Source organism: Gopherus evgoodei, chromosome 7, assembly GCF_007399415.2.
Source record: "Gopherus evgoodei ecotype Sinaloan lineage chromosome 7, rGopEvg1_v1.p, whole genome shotgun sequence".
Taxonomy (NCBI): Eukaryota; Metazoa; Chordata; order Testudines; family Testudinidae; genus Gopherus; species Gopherus evgoodei.
The window spans coordinates 38,292,815-38,308,092 of record NC_044328.1 but is presented as its reverse complement, the minus strand read 5'-3'; the positions used below and the strand labels follow the sequence as shown (position 1 = coordinate 38,308,092).

At 38.7% G+C, this 15,278-nt stretch overlaps 1 protein-coding gene across 5 annotated transcripts in view; it reads left to right on the top strand.

Annotated features, from left to right (window-relative positions):
* The window catches only part of PCDH15 (protocadherin related 15), a 1,497,017-nt gene that overhangs the window by 1,303,646 nt on the left and 178,093 nt on the right, over nt 1-15,278 (top strand). For all 5 annotated transcript variants that reach the window (XM_030569599.1, XM_030569597.1, XM_030569596.1 and 2 more), the window contains 2 exons: nt 5,408-5,548; nt 8,488-8,600. In XM_030569599.1, the coding sequence (XP_030425459.1) occupies nt 5,408-5,548; nt 8,488-8,600 (254 nt within the window). The remainder of the gene's footprint in view (nt 1-5,407; nt 5,549-8,487; nt 8,601-15,278) is intronic.

Here is a 15,278-nt window from a genome sequence, read left to right as displayed (position 1 = left end):
AAATTATTTATTTTAATTATTACATACATATAAATGATAACACTGTAAATAAACAATGTACGTTTCCTTTTCATTTTAATGTAAACAATTGAAATAATAGAAATTCCTAGCAATATGCACTCAAAGAAATCCTTCAAGAACAGTTTTAGTACACTGTTAAAAGAACACATTGGGTTATTTGTTGATTTTAAAGCAATAGTTGTCCAGCTTTGAAGACTATATTTTGTTTTTCAATTTGTTTAATGTTAAAATCTGAATTTCTGTGCTGTGTAAGGGAAAGACCCAGCCCTACAGTCTACTAATTAGAAAAGAATCAAATATTGTAAATAAAAATATACAATAACAATTATAGTATAGCACACTTGGGCAACAGGTACTCATCTGATCCAGTAAAGGAGAATCCAATCTTCAAGTATGTGTCATATTTTCTTACCACTTTCTTTATATTTTTGGCTGACTTGTTTCATGTAGCTGTAGATGGTCCGGGACTTTCATTATCTTCTCCACCAGTGCACCCTTCTCATTTTTTAAAAATAAATCGATCCATGTCAGACTGAAATACTGCTTGCCATTTTTTACAGTTGTAAATGGCGGACTATGTGTACATAACTAGGTTACCTTGCAGTTAAACGCACCATTGTACTCGTGAGAATTAGGACTGTCAAGCGATTACAAAAAATAATTGTGATTAATCACATGATTAATTGCACTGTTAAACAATAATAGAGTACAATTTATTTAAATATATTTTTCTACATTTTCAAATATATTGATTTCAACTGCAGCACAGAATACAAAGTGTATAGTGCTCACTTTTTATTTATTTTTATTACAAGTATTTGCACTGTAAAAAAACAAGAGAAATGGTATTTTTCAATTCACCTAATAGAACTACTGTAGTGCAATCTCTGTCATGAAAGTTTAGCTTACAAATGTAGAATTATGTACAAAAAAAGCGTTCAAAAATGAAAAATGTAAAATTTTAGAGCTTGCAAGTCCACTCAGTCCTACGTCTTGTTCAGCCAGTTGCTCAGATAAACAAGTTTGTTTATATTTGCAAGAGCAAATGCTGCCCACTTCTCATTTACAATGTCACCTGAAAGTGAGAACATGACACTGTTGTAGATAGTGTTGAAATATATTTACGTGCTAGATGCACAAAAGATTCATATGTCCCTTCAGGTGTCAACACCATTGCAGGGGACATGCTGATGACGGGTTCTGCTTAATAACAATCTAAAGCAGTGTGGAGCAACACATGTTCATTTTCATTATGAGTCAGATGCCACCCACAGAAGGTTGATTTTCTTTTTTGGTGGTTCGGGTTCTGTAGTTTCCATGTTGGAGAGTTGCTCTTTGAAAACTTCTGAAAGTATGTTCCACCCCTCATTCCTCTCAGGTTTTGGAAGGCACTTCAGATTCTTAAACCTTGGGTCGAGTGTTGTAGCTAGCTTTTGAAATCTCACATTGGTACCTTCTTTGCGTTTTGTCAAATCTGTAGTGAAAGCATTCTCAAAATGAACAATATGTTCTGGATCATCATCTGAGACTGCTATAACATGAAATATATTGCAGAATGTGGGTAAAACAGAGCAGGGAACATACAATTCTTCCCCAAGGCATTCAGTCACAAATTTAATTAATGCATTAGTTTTGTAATGAGCGTTATCAGCATGAAAGCATGTCCTTTGGAATGGTGGCGGAATCATGAAGGGTCATACAAACGTTTAGCATATCTGGCACGTAAATACCTTGCAATGCCAGCTACAAAAGTGCCATGCAAATACCTGTTCTCACTTTCTGGTGACATTGTAAATAAAAGAGGGCAGCATTATCTCCTATAAATGTAAACAAGCTTGTTTGTTTTAGCTATTGGCTGAACAAGAAGTAGGACTGAGTGGACTTTTAGGCTCTGAAGTTTTACATTGTTTTGTTTTTGAGGGCAGTTATATAACCAAAAAAAACAAAAACAAATTACAGCTGTTAATTGCACTTTCATGAGAAAGGGATTGCACTGCAGTACTTGTATGAAGGGAATTGAAAAATACTGTTTATTTTGTTTACCTTTTATAGTGCAAATATTTGTAATAAAAATAATATACACTTTGGTTTCAGTTACAACACAGAATACAATATATATGAAGATATAGAAAAACATTCAAAATAATTTATACATTTGAATTGGTATTCTATTGTTTAACAGTGCGATTAAAACTGCGATTAATCATGATTTATTTTTGAGGGCTAATCGCATGAGTTAACTGCGATTAATCAACAGCCCTTGAATTAAACTTGAAATTTTGCTGCTTGTTTTTTGTTTTTTTTAAAGTTTTTTCTGTACTCTGTCCAACATATGCAGCTTTTATTTACATTACATGAGTCACATGGAGTTAAAGATTTGCTGGACTGGAGAATGCAGTTGTGCTAGCAGACCAACCAGGACTATGTCGTAGCTCACAGTTTGGACTCCCTGCATTAGTTAATTGCATCCTTTTAAAGAAAATGTTTTTATTTACGAGATTAGTATTAGTAGAGATGAAATCAGTTAAATGAACCTCTAGTAGAAAATGCTATTTAGTTTGTTAATGTTATTAATGTTAATACATCATCATATCAGGTTACAGCTGAAAAATTAATTTGTTATACTCTCTCAGTATTGATTCTTGCTTTCCCTTGCCTTTCCTCTGCTTCCCCTTTTAATTTGTTTTTCTAGTAGTGAATGTGTCTGGAATCTGTGTGACACATGCATGGATAGACATAGGCGTTCTATAATAAATCCCTTTCCTTGGATGGGAGCTGAGAATATAATATGTTAATTACAGTAGCTACTTAAAATCAAATTGATACATTTTGTTTTCCATCAGCACTGGTAAGCAAGCCTTGATAGGTGATGAAGAGTACATCCTTGTTTTTGTTTTCTGATTCTGTATGTAAAACAAAATCTGATATCTAACAGTTCAGCAGTGCTTTTAAAGCACAGCTGCACATTGAGTGGCAGAATTCCCTGTCAGGCAGGGGGAGGGCAGCAGGTGCATCTCTACAGGAGTGCAGCCTACGCTTCCTTGAGCACCTGTGCATGGCATCCCCCATCTTGTTCCTCTTGGGGTGACTTATGCCTCCAGAATACCTGGATCAACAAGTAAAGTGTTCAAAGGAACAGCAGACTGCTACTCCACTGCTGTGCACAGCCACCTGGGGGTGCATATGCCCTTCTCAGCTCCTGCTGCACACCTGTGGACTAACTGATCCTAATTATTTAATTACATACAGAAGTGGATATGCTTTAGAAACTGAAAACCGAACATGTGTGTGTATATCGTGTTTTGGAAGTTACACTATAATTAGTATGTTAAAATGTTTCTGAAAGCTACATTAGAGGGTGTAGCAATGCCTCTGTTCCTTACTCTGCCAGTTAAAATCTCAAAAATCATAGATCCCAATAATGCTCTCGGTTACAACTGTGAAACTCCATCAAATTGAATGGAATCGGAGGAGTAACAGCAGCATATAAGGCATATAATTATGGAAGTAACAATTCCGTTAGAAATCGGTGGACATTCAGTTCAAAAGTTAGCTCACAAATTGTTCTGAACAGGGGAATTTACATATAGGATCTAACCAATGGTCTTTCTAGTCCATTGTCTTGTTGCTGACAGTGGCCAATACCAGATACTTCTTAATAGGCTTCAAGAAACTCCAAAATGGTACTTATAGAGTAACTTGCTCATACACATAGTTTGTTTCTAAACTTCATCAATCAGTGTTTGGTTTATTCCCTGATGCATGAGGGCTTTTATCTAAAGACTCATGACATTCTTTTTATTTTAATAATAGTTTTTGTTCTATTTTGGGGTATTTTTTGTTAATTTGTTTATCCATTCCCCTCCTCCCACCCAGGGGATTGGGTCTTGTCTCCGGGAGGTGGGAGGCTCTGGTGGGGCAGCACAGAATGATCACATCCCACACTCACTCTGCAGAGGTGGCTCTGTCCCATGGGGCTGAGCCTGGCTCTCCATTCCATGTATTGCAACCTGGCACACTGGGTCACAATGCCACTCACTCAAATTTGGCTGAAAGGTGCTGCGATCTCATGTGCCAAGTCACAGCTCTGGGAATGGGGAATTGGTCCCAGTCTTATGGGACAGGAACCACAGGAGCCACCACTGTGGGAGTGAGTATTTTTGTTTTATTTCATTTTCATTGTTTTTCATGTTTTGTGTTTCACGTTTGTGAAACACATGGGGCTCTACATATATCCATTCTAGTGTTTGTCCTAGCTAAAGTAACTGTTGATGTTCTTCTTATTGGTGTAAAAGCACACACAGTTAAGGTTGCACAAACATTCCTATTCTAAGTAGTAATGTTCAGGCTCTGTCTGGAGCTGGTCAGGACTAGAACTGGGCAAAATGTTGTAAACAATGAGTTTATTCCCTGAAAAATACAGGTTTGGGTTGACCTGTAATAGATGTGTTTGGCACAAATTCACCAGGTAGTTTTAGATGACAAAGAATTGCTGGGAGCTAAATTCATAAGGGGACTTAGACATCATTTCCAGAGGACAAGAAGGAGACTGTGATGCTGCTGTCAATGACAGCCTCATACCCAATAGCCCATTTGTTAGGACATTCTCCTGGGATGTGGTGGATCCAAATTCAAGTTCCTGCTCCAATGATCTTTTAATTATTTATACAAAGTGGAATAGCTTCAACTTGTAACTTGAAATTTGATGGAGCATCCCCATGCCATAAAGGTGTCTTTTAGTAGTCTGGTGAAAACAGAATGAGTATGTCAGAGTTATAATAGTGGTTTAAAACTATATTTACATATACACACAATTTTGTAATGCAATCTCTTAATAGTCTGCTAATGTTATTTATTCTCTGTGCAAATGGATGTAGTTTAGAAAAGCTCATAAGCAATGCTGTGCCTTTTTCAGTGGTGTCTGAGGAAGGAGACAAGTGTCCTAAGGTTGTGTAAAACTATTTCCATTTATCAGTTTTATCAGTTTGTTGTTTTTCAGTTTCAGTGAATGTCCCCTTGTTCTTGTATTATGAGATTTACCTTCTCTGTTCTATTCATTATTTTGTATATCCTCGCCCCTTATTTATATCCTTGTTGAACTAAACAGTTCCTGTCTTTTCAATCTTTCTTGATAAGGAAATCTTTCCAAACCGCTAATCATTTTTATCACTCATCTCTGGACCTGTCACCTGTATCTTTTTTGGGAGAATCCCTTAGAAATGAACATAGATTTCTCAGTGAGGATAGGCCATCAGTTTAGGTTATAATATTTTCCAATGTTGTTTTCTATCCCATTCTTTATACATCTTATTTTGTGCAAAACTAAGAAAATACTTAAATATTTGTGTTGAATTCTTACAATTGTAAATATGCTTTTGCCTTACAGGGTACACCAGCAAGTCGTGTAAGGTACAAAGTAGATGTCATCCAGTTCCCTTACAGTGCTAGCATTTTTGATGTAGAGGAAAATTCAGGACGTGTAGTAACCCGAGTAAATCTTAATGAAGAGCCCAGTACGATATTTAAGGTATGAATATCAGCAGGCATATGTATATATATTAATAAAAATATGAAACATGACAAATGTTATTTCATTTATACCTTTGGTTTTATATTATGTATTATTTCAAATTTAACCAGTTTTCATTTGTGATTGAAGAAAATGTAGTTTGAAGTAAAACCTTGTTTCCTCTTTTCTACAGGACTTACTGTTCTGGAGATATTATTTTTGGTTTTCTTTCTTTAAATAAAATTATATCCATAATTAGTACAAAATTTATTCTCAGGTCCACAAGTGGCCTACTAGCTCTATATTTTCCTGTCATATAGGAGAGACAGACTCCAAGCCCTCATTGTTTGCTTTCAGATTAGCAGAAACTATGAGAGCTGTGAAAGAATCTGTGCAGTTTCTGGGGGAAAAGATTAAGATTGATCTCTCTCAGGTCTATTAATGAGCAGTGTTGCTAGATGCCGACAGAAAGACAAAGCCTCATCCAATTAGGCACTATGATAGTGGTTGTGACATGGTAGTTTTGAATGAATGGGAGAATGGATCTTCAAGGCAAATAAGAACCACCTAAATTCTCCCCTACCATACACTCTATCCAACCCATTGACTTCAGTAAAGGCATACAGAGTGCAAGTCAGGGCAAAGTGTGATTCCAGATATGTCTGAGAAGTCTCTTAAAGGGGCAGAGAAGCCTTCTCTCTGAAACTTGTGTAAGAGATAGTACTGGGTATCTGTCTTTAATAATATATACCTATCTCATAGGACTGGAAAGGACCCCAAAAGGTCATCAGGTCCAGCCCCCTACCTTCACTAGCAGGACCAAGTACTGATTTTTGCCCCAGATCACTAAGTTGCTGCCTCAAGGATTGAGCTCGCAAGCCTGGGTTTAATAGGTCAAAGCTCAAACCACTGAGCTATCCCTTCTCTCTATGTATTTGTCTTGTATAAAGCTTATCAAAAAGCGTAATTGGAAAGAAAATGCTGTTTCTATTAATTGTCTGGTGGTAAGAAATTCAGCATAAAGTTTTGATGAAACTTTGATGGGATTTTCAGTTTATTAAAGACATAATCTAAAACAAAATGATAGCAAAGAATAATTTGACTAAGAATTAAGGTTTTTTGTGGTATTGTTTTTATCTTACCTGAAGATGGAGGCTCAAATGTAGAGCAATTAGTTTTTCATTTGATTTATTGAGTTATAATATCTCTACCTTAATCACACTTTTTACTAGCTGAAAATGACAAAATGTCAAAAAGAGAAAAATGTATACATTTGTCTTGTGATGACTGGGGTATTTTTAATGTCTAATTTCCTGATGTGGAAAAAACCATCTATCAAAATATCCTTAAACCATGTTTTTCCCTTTCTTTTGTTTATATATTTTTGAAACTAGGATAGAAGATATGTTTGTTTATTTTAAAATGTAATGAAATAAACCTGACCGGTCACTGTTTCAGATTTCTAACATGAATAATGTTGCATTCTGTGGATTAATCTGACAACATGTAAAGTTTCTGATTTGCTTTTGAGTCAATACATGGATAAAATTTTCCAGAGGGGGAATTATTTTGTGCTCACATTAGTATTAATATGATATAGGCTTTCTATCGCCCCTCTATGCTTCCCATGAATTCTTCATTAAATGGCCAAATTCTGAAGCCCAGCTAAACAACTATAGGAGACGTGGCTGCTACATTCCTACATATGTTGTCTCTGCAGTGACCCTACTGATTCTATGAAGAGATGAGCTTCATGCAGAAGTGGGAATAGAAGGGCTGTGCTAGAGTGAGGTGCAGAGTAACTCAAGAGTGGTGAATTTTTGAAATAAAACTGACCTTACAGGCAGAGGTATTGGGGTGGAGGCTGTCCTGTCATTTTCTGTCTCAGTAGCCTGGTTTTTGTCCTCCTACTAGTTCACAGCTGTGCTTCAAACCTCTCATCTATTTACTAGCAACTTGGTTTGTCTCAGCTATGGGAACTAGGATTGAATAGGGATGGACACCAAATAAGCAATAAAACATGAACAGAAACAAGAATAAGCAAAGTACCCTTACTATCTAAGGAGATCTTTCTAATTTATTATTCTAGCACAGTGGTGGTCTGGTGTGACAGAGCTCGCCTTGTTGCCTGTAGCACATTACTTGTTCTTTGGATGTAGGACTTCAATTTTGAATTCTGTTTCCTTTCAGCTGCACTGAATTCACAGTTTGTTGAAAATTTAGAAATCTATAGTTCTCAATCTGAAAAGCTTTTTTGAGGGAATTATTTAATGTTAAAAAGGTTAAGTAATGTTTGGATTGCAGGAAGAGGGCAATCTATAATCAGAGAAAACAGAAAATCCTTATTACAAAATAGCATTAAAATGTATATAGGTTCCCAAAGTCATGCTGGCATGCCAACATTTAATGTGCCATTTTAAGTCATGAGACAGCCTTGCTCTTGGGGGAATAACATCCATAAGTTGGGGAGCTGAAAAAGTGGACAATATGTAATAGCCTATTATCAGGCACAGGGATGCAGAATCTCCAAAATGAGGATATGTGAAATTGGGATTTATGGCAGAAGAGCAGAAACGGTCTCAACCTTATCTTTGGTTTGATGAAACACTATATTAAGGAAATTCACTGGATAGTTTAGAGAATGTACATTGGACTGTCACTGTATTTTGGAGCCTGTATTTTGTATAAGAGAATGGACACTTGAATTCAAGTTTGCAACATATTTTTGTTTAAAGATTTCCTGAACTTTGCATGATCAGTTAACCCTATAGTTGATTATTGTTGTCTTTGTTACCTGTATATTATGTCCCTATGTTATTTCATGATAGCATCTGTTTTGCATTTTTTAAAATTGATATCTGGTTTGTGAGCTCCTGAAAATGTAACAGTACCCTGGATAGAAACTGACATAAATATTGCTATCCATATTAAATGAGTGACTTTTGCTTCATTTATAGCTAGTGGTCATTGCATATGATGATGGTGATCCTGTGAAGTTCAATACCACCACTGTAGAAATTGCTGTATTGCAACCCTCTGTAATTCCACGGTTTACCCAGGATGAATACAGGTATAGTGTGTTTCGTTTCCATCACTAGTACTTCTCCTCATACTTTGAAACAGCTGCTCTTTGAATGCCTATCTTACGTATGCTAGTGATTATTACAGTGTACTCCTAATGTCACTCTGTGATGCTTCCCACACAGTCCTAAATTTATGATCAGTGTAAATTATTACAAAAATGTACTAATTTGTAATGATACGAGAGGCTAACAATGTAGTCATTTCATTTTCAGTCTCATGTTATTTTATGTTTATACCTCTTGACAGTTGGTTGGATCCAGGCTTAGAAAGACTGACCGTATTTACTGATTATGCTGGTGTGATTAAACTTTTATTACATCGGTGTGGCAGTTTAGACCAATTTTTTCAAAAGTGACTAATTATTTGTAGTGCCTCAATTTTTGTGTGCACAAGATGAGACACATTAAAGGGGACTGTTTTTCAGAAAGTGTTGACTACCATGAACAGAAGAAACTAATTTGGCTGGACTTACACAATGGGGAGAATACTACCTCTGCCTGAACATATCCACCTCTCTCTGTGAATGCGCTGCCAAGAAGATGGGGGGAAATGTCACAGTGGAAGTCTGTGCCTAAGTCAGTGCTAGTAGAAGCATCATTAACTGTGGCATTGTTAACCTGCAACTCCTCGGGAAGGGGGAAAGAGTGGGGAGGGGTGTGCCTGCACATATACAAGTTGGGATGACTGGGATGGAAATAGGCTGGAGGAGCTGCACAGACAACAACACCGTACATAAGTTCTGGATATGGATCTCTTTATCTGTAGATCCTGGAGATACATAAGTTTAGGAGGCTGTGCAGCATGCCTTCTTCGCAGACCTCCAAACCCTTCCCTCTAGGAGGAACAGTCTGAAGGAATTTTCTTTAGGTGAACTTCTCAGAGTTCCCTGGCTCCCTTTAATCCTCTCTCCTGTATAAATCTGCAGGAGGGTATAATTTAGCATAGAATTTCCAAATTTCATTATCTGCCTTACTGGAGCAAATGTGCAAAGAATAAAAGGCATCTGACTGAAGAAGTATAGTTCTGTTATTCCATTGCTCAACACTGTGTTTTACTTTGTGGTGATCATTCTGGAGCACAGGATGCTGCCTTGTTTCACACTGCTATGCTTGTTGTTGAGGTAGGAGAAGCAGTTCTGCTCCTAGCTATTTCCATGGCCGTAGCAATCACAAAATGAAATTCTCTTACTAAAAATTGGTTGCATCATATTCTTATTAGTTCCGTATGTGACATATCTCTAAACACAGAGATTCCACCTTCTGCATTGATATGGGACTCAGTTGCTACTGCAGCACAGAGCCCGACCCCAAGGTCTGTGGTCAGTGCTGAGGGAGGTTATGGAAACTGGGAAGGGCCATAGTGAAGAGTTGACTTGCCTGGAAGGGATGTAAGTCTCCCTCTTCTGTCCCATAAGCATACCTGTCCTATACTACCTTTCCTGTATTGCCTCAAGCAGACGTGAGGATTATGCCTCAACATGGCTCCAGTAGAGTCACACTGTGTGGGATCCATGGTGAGGGGAAAGATTCTCTGAACCAAACTCACTGTGGAATTACAAGGGGGAATCCTTGTGAAGATTTAAAAACAAACTAACTTCCCCACAACTTTTAACCCAGGCAGGAATAATTTAGTCCCAAACTATGAAAAGTTTAAAATAAAACATAGAAACAAGAATTTGAGCAAAAACAAACAAACAAACAAAAAGGCAATGATATCTCGTGATAAATAACTGCTTCAGGCACCTAAAATTCATGTTGACTGATGGAAAGACCAGCCAACTGTCACATCAACAAAGGTTGAGACCAGAGCATCTAAAATAATATGTGAATGTTTGTTTATCTTTATCCAGTCTCATCTAGACAGGATAGCAAAACATGCTGCAGTCTACTTCTCTAGATTAGCCAAGATATTATTGGTCAGCACAATCTTGTCACAGCCTCCATTTTGACTTATAAAATGTCTCCTCAGCTCCTGGGTATTAGCAGGCACTGTCCACTGGAAAAGTTGAAAATGGCACAGTTGAAACCGTGATTATTTGGAAGGATTATTTGTTCCCATTAAGAGCACAATTCCCATGGTTTGCCTAGAATGAAAGATAGTTTGTGTGAACCTTAGTCTTAACCCCTTTTTGAAAATGTTAATCAAAGGTGTAATCAGAGTCTACAGGTATGCAAACTTTAGGTGTGCTCTAGTCTAGATAATTTTCATCCATCCTATATACACCATTCACACTGCACTATTGAGTCACGATCCTGACTGAGGCCTTTTGGGTGTTTCCATAATACAAATAATAATAATCAAAAGGGTGATAGGTAAGCAAACTTTATTTTACACTCTAACAATTTAATAAAGATCAAACCAATTTTCTTGAAAATTAGTAAACAACAAATACTTGCGACTTTGGACTGCTTAATTTGCAACATTTGATTATGGAACAAATATTTACAGCTAATCTATACCTCCTTGAAAATGAGGGATTCATATTTACAGAAAACTGCATTATGAGCCCTGTATTTCTAGAGATTTATAACTAGCTGTAAATATTTGCTCCAAAAGGAAATGTAGTGAACTAATCAGTCTGAGGCCATCGGTATTTTTTGTGTACTAATTTCAGGTTTTATTAAGTTATTAGAGTATATAATGAAGTATGCTACCCTGTGATCCTTTAGATTGTTACTACTACTATTATTGTTTGTCTGTATTATGGAAATGCCCAAAACATAGGAATGAGCCAGGTGATGTAAATCAGTATAGTAGTATTAATTCAGTGCAGCTATACTGAAGTACACTAGATTAGAAATTGTAAATAGATTAGGCAAATAACAATAATGAGCATTTTATTACCATAGTTGAAAATGGAATCAATATTTTTGAAACCTATAATTTTCTTGAAGCAAAGTAATAAGTTTCAAAATAAATTTGCTAAGATCTAACAGAAGGGGATGATGAGGAATGATTACATTTTGAGGATTTACATTTTAAAACAGCAATATGAAATTCAGAGAAATAGTATAAAATTTCAAATTGGTGGTTTAAGCAGAAAGTTTTCCTTTTAGCAATCTTATTTCTGCTGTCTTTCATATTTTTTTCATTTAAGAAAACATCTTACTAAATTTACAAAATGTAATCAGATATAATATAAACTGTAACAGAAGCCAGATCTTTGTGTAAAATTAGTACTGTTTTCATTCTTTCATGTTAATTTCAAATGGATGGCTATTTGTGCTGAATCTAAAAAAACCTCTATAGTAGAGAGATACTTATTTTATTACTTACCTTTATGATGAAAAGAATAGGTTATAGCTCTTATAGTTGTGTAGAAAATCTTCTGATGAAGTACTGTCGTAGCATCTAAGAAGGGTATATAAAAGCCAGTGTATTAACTGCCTCATCAATGTCCACTGGGTCTGAAGCCTAATAATAATTATATTATGAGAGTTGTTAACTATTTCACTGATGATCATTTTAATACAAACATTCAAAGATTATGGGATTGTGGGCAGACCTTGGTTAGTTTTCCATCACTTTTTTCCAGTCTGTGATTAATCCAGAATTCTGTTATGTTTATAAATTTACATTTTAGGAGAGCTGTGCAAACCTTTGCCACTGAAACCCAAAACAATTGAAACTCAATATAAAAATGAAACTAGAATTCTTAGGAGGCCAGCCTGAGATTTTCCTTTGTCTCAAAACCAGGTTGGTTTGGGGCTGCTGCTCCCCCTGAAATTTCCTCCTTTATGCTTCACATGTCAATTTAAATTTTTTCAGTAATCTGTTTATATTGCTCATAATTTTCATCATACAGGGGAAGGCATCCAGGACCTTGGAGACAGATACCATTCCATGTCCCCAGCAACCACTCAGTTCAATTCAACCAACTCATCTCAAAAGCACTCAAAATACTTTATCACCGGGGCAGCTCTAGGTATTTTACCGCCCTAAGCACAGCAGGAAGGCTGTCTTTGGCGGCTTGCCTGCGGGAGGTCCCTGGTCCCGCGGATTCAGTGGCCCGCCTGCGGGAGGTCTGCCGATGCCGCAGGACGAGCAGACCCTCCGCAGGCATGCCACTGAAGGCAACCTGCCTGCTGCCCTTGCAGTGACCGCAGAGCCCCCCTTGTGGCTTCCCACCCCAGGCATGCGCTTGGGATGCTGGTGCCTGGAGCTGCCCCTGTTTATCACTCCCACCTGTGGTTTTAGGTAAAAATGCAAGGTACATCTGTGGCGGCATGTAGAAAATGTATAGTTACACTCCTCAGTGAAAAGCAGGCTGCATCCACACTGAGGTGTGTAGCTACAGAAAGCAGCAAAAGAATCGAGAAGTGGCAAGGCAGAAAAGAAAGGCTCCAGCAGCAGTGAGGCATTGGACACTGGTAAAAAGAGCTGTGTAGATGGGAGAACCATTGCTTGGCATGTAGAGAGCTGTGGAGGACAGTGGTTCTCAACCTTTTTCTTTCTGAGCTCCCTCCCCCCCGCCGACATGCCATAAAAACTCCATGGCCTACCTGTGTCATAAGCACAGCAGGAAGGCTGCCTTCGGCGGCTTGCCTGCGGGAGGTCCCCGGTCCCGCGGATTCAGTGGCCCGCCTGCGGGAGGTCTGCCGACGCCGCAGGACGAGCAGACCCTCCGCAGGCATGCCACCGAAGGCAACCTGCCTGCTGCCCTTGCAGCGACCGCAGAGCCCCCCTTGTGGCTTGCCACCCCAGGCATGCGCTTGGGATGCTGGTGCCTGGAGCTGCCCCTGTTTATCACTCCCACCTGTGGTTTTAGGTAAAAATGCAAGGTACATCTGTGGTGGCATGTAGAAAATGTATAGTTACACTCCTCAGTGAAAAGCAGGCTGCATCCACACTGAGGTGTGTAGCTACAGAAAGCAGCAAAAGAATCGAGAAGTGGCAAGGCAGAAAAGAAAGGCTCCAGCAGCAGTGAGGCATTGGACACTGGTAAAAAGAGCAGTGTAGATGGGAGAACCATTGCTTGGCATATAGAGAGCTGTGGAGGACAGTGGTTCTCAACCTTTTTCTGTCTGAGCTCCCTCCCCCCCCCCGACATGCCATAGAAACTCCATGGCCTACCAACGGCTTTTCTGCATATAAAAGCCAGGGGTGGCATTAGGGGGTAGCAAGCAGGGCAATTGACTGGGGCCCCACACCACAGGGGGAACTGTGAAGCTAAGTTGCTCAGGCTTCTGCTTCAGTCCTGGGTGCCAGGACTCAATCCCACCCACCCCGGGCTTCATTCTCATGCACTGGGGCTTTGTCTTTCTGCCCTGGGCCCCAGCAAGTCTAACACTGGCCCTGCTTGGCTGACCCCCTGAAACCTGCTCGTAGTCCCCGAATCTGTTAGTCTTTAAGGTGCCACCGGACTCCTTGTTGTTGTTGTGTTTTTTTACTGCTGTCTGTGACTTACTGCAAATTACCACTGTCAAAGTTAGAATCCCACCACAACTGCCACCATTGTCATGGGTACAAGGTAAACTATTATCTTATACCCCTTTTAGTCTATCTCATGTGCATCTCTCAGGTGACAGGCTTGGCTTCCTGCACCTCACTCCGGGTGGAAACAGGTGTCCACCCACTCTTAGACTGGATCTCTGGGGTCAGCCCATGGCTTCCTAACCATGTTAACACAGGTCCAACTCTGTTTTGGCACCTATAAGACTTTCCCTATGGATACCATACATTTTCAGTGATACAGAAACACTATCTTCAAAACAAAGAACGTAAGAACATAAGAATGGCCGTACCGGGTCAAACCAAAGGTCCATCTAGCCCAGTATCTGTCTACCAACAGTGGCCAGTGCCAGGTGCCCCGGAGGGAGTGAACCTAACAGGCAATGATCAAGTGATCTCTCTCCAGCCATCTATCTCCATCCTCTGCGGACAGAGGCTAGGGACACCATTCTTTACCCATCCTGGCTAATAGCCATTTATGGACTTAACCACCATGAATTTATCCAGTTCTCTTTTAAACACTGTTATAGTCCTAGCCTTCACAACCTTCTCAGGTAAGGAGTTCCACAAGTTGACTGTGCGCTGTGTGAAGAAGAACTTCCTTTTATTTGTTTTAAACCTGCTGCCTATTAATTTCATTTGGTGACCCCTAGTTCTTGTATTATGGGAATAAGTAATTAACTTTTCCTTATCCACTTTCTCCACATCACTCATGATTTTATATACCTCTATCATATCTCCCCTTAGTCTCCTCTTTTCCAAGCTGAAGAGGCCTAGCCTCTTTAATCTTTCCTTATATGGGACCCTCTCCAAACCCCTAATCATTTTAGTTGCCCTTTTCTGAACCTTTTCTAGTGCTAATTTAGCTTTTTTGAGGTGAGGAGACCACATCTGTACACAGTATTCAAGATGTTGGCGTACTATGGATTTATATAAGCGCAGTAATATATTCTCAGTCTTATTCTCTCTCCCCTTTTTAATGATTCCTAACATCCTTTTTGCTTTTTTGACCGCCTCTGCACACTGCGTGGACATCTTCAGAGAACTGTCCACGGTGACGCCAAGATGTTTTTCCTGACTCGTTGTACCTAAATTAGCCCCCATCATATTGTATGTATAGTTGGGATTATTTTTTCCAATGTGTATTACTTTACATTTATCCACATTAAATTTCATTTGCCATTTTGTTGCCCACTCACTTAGTTTTGTGAGA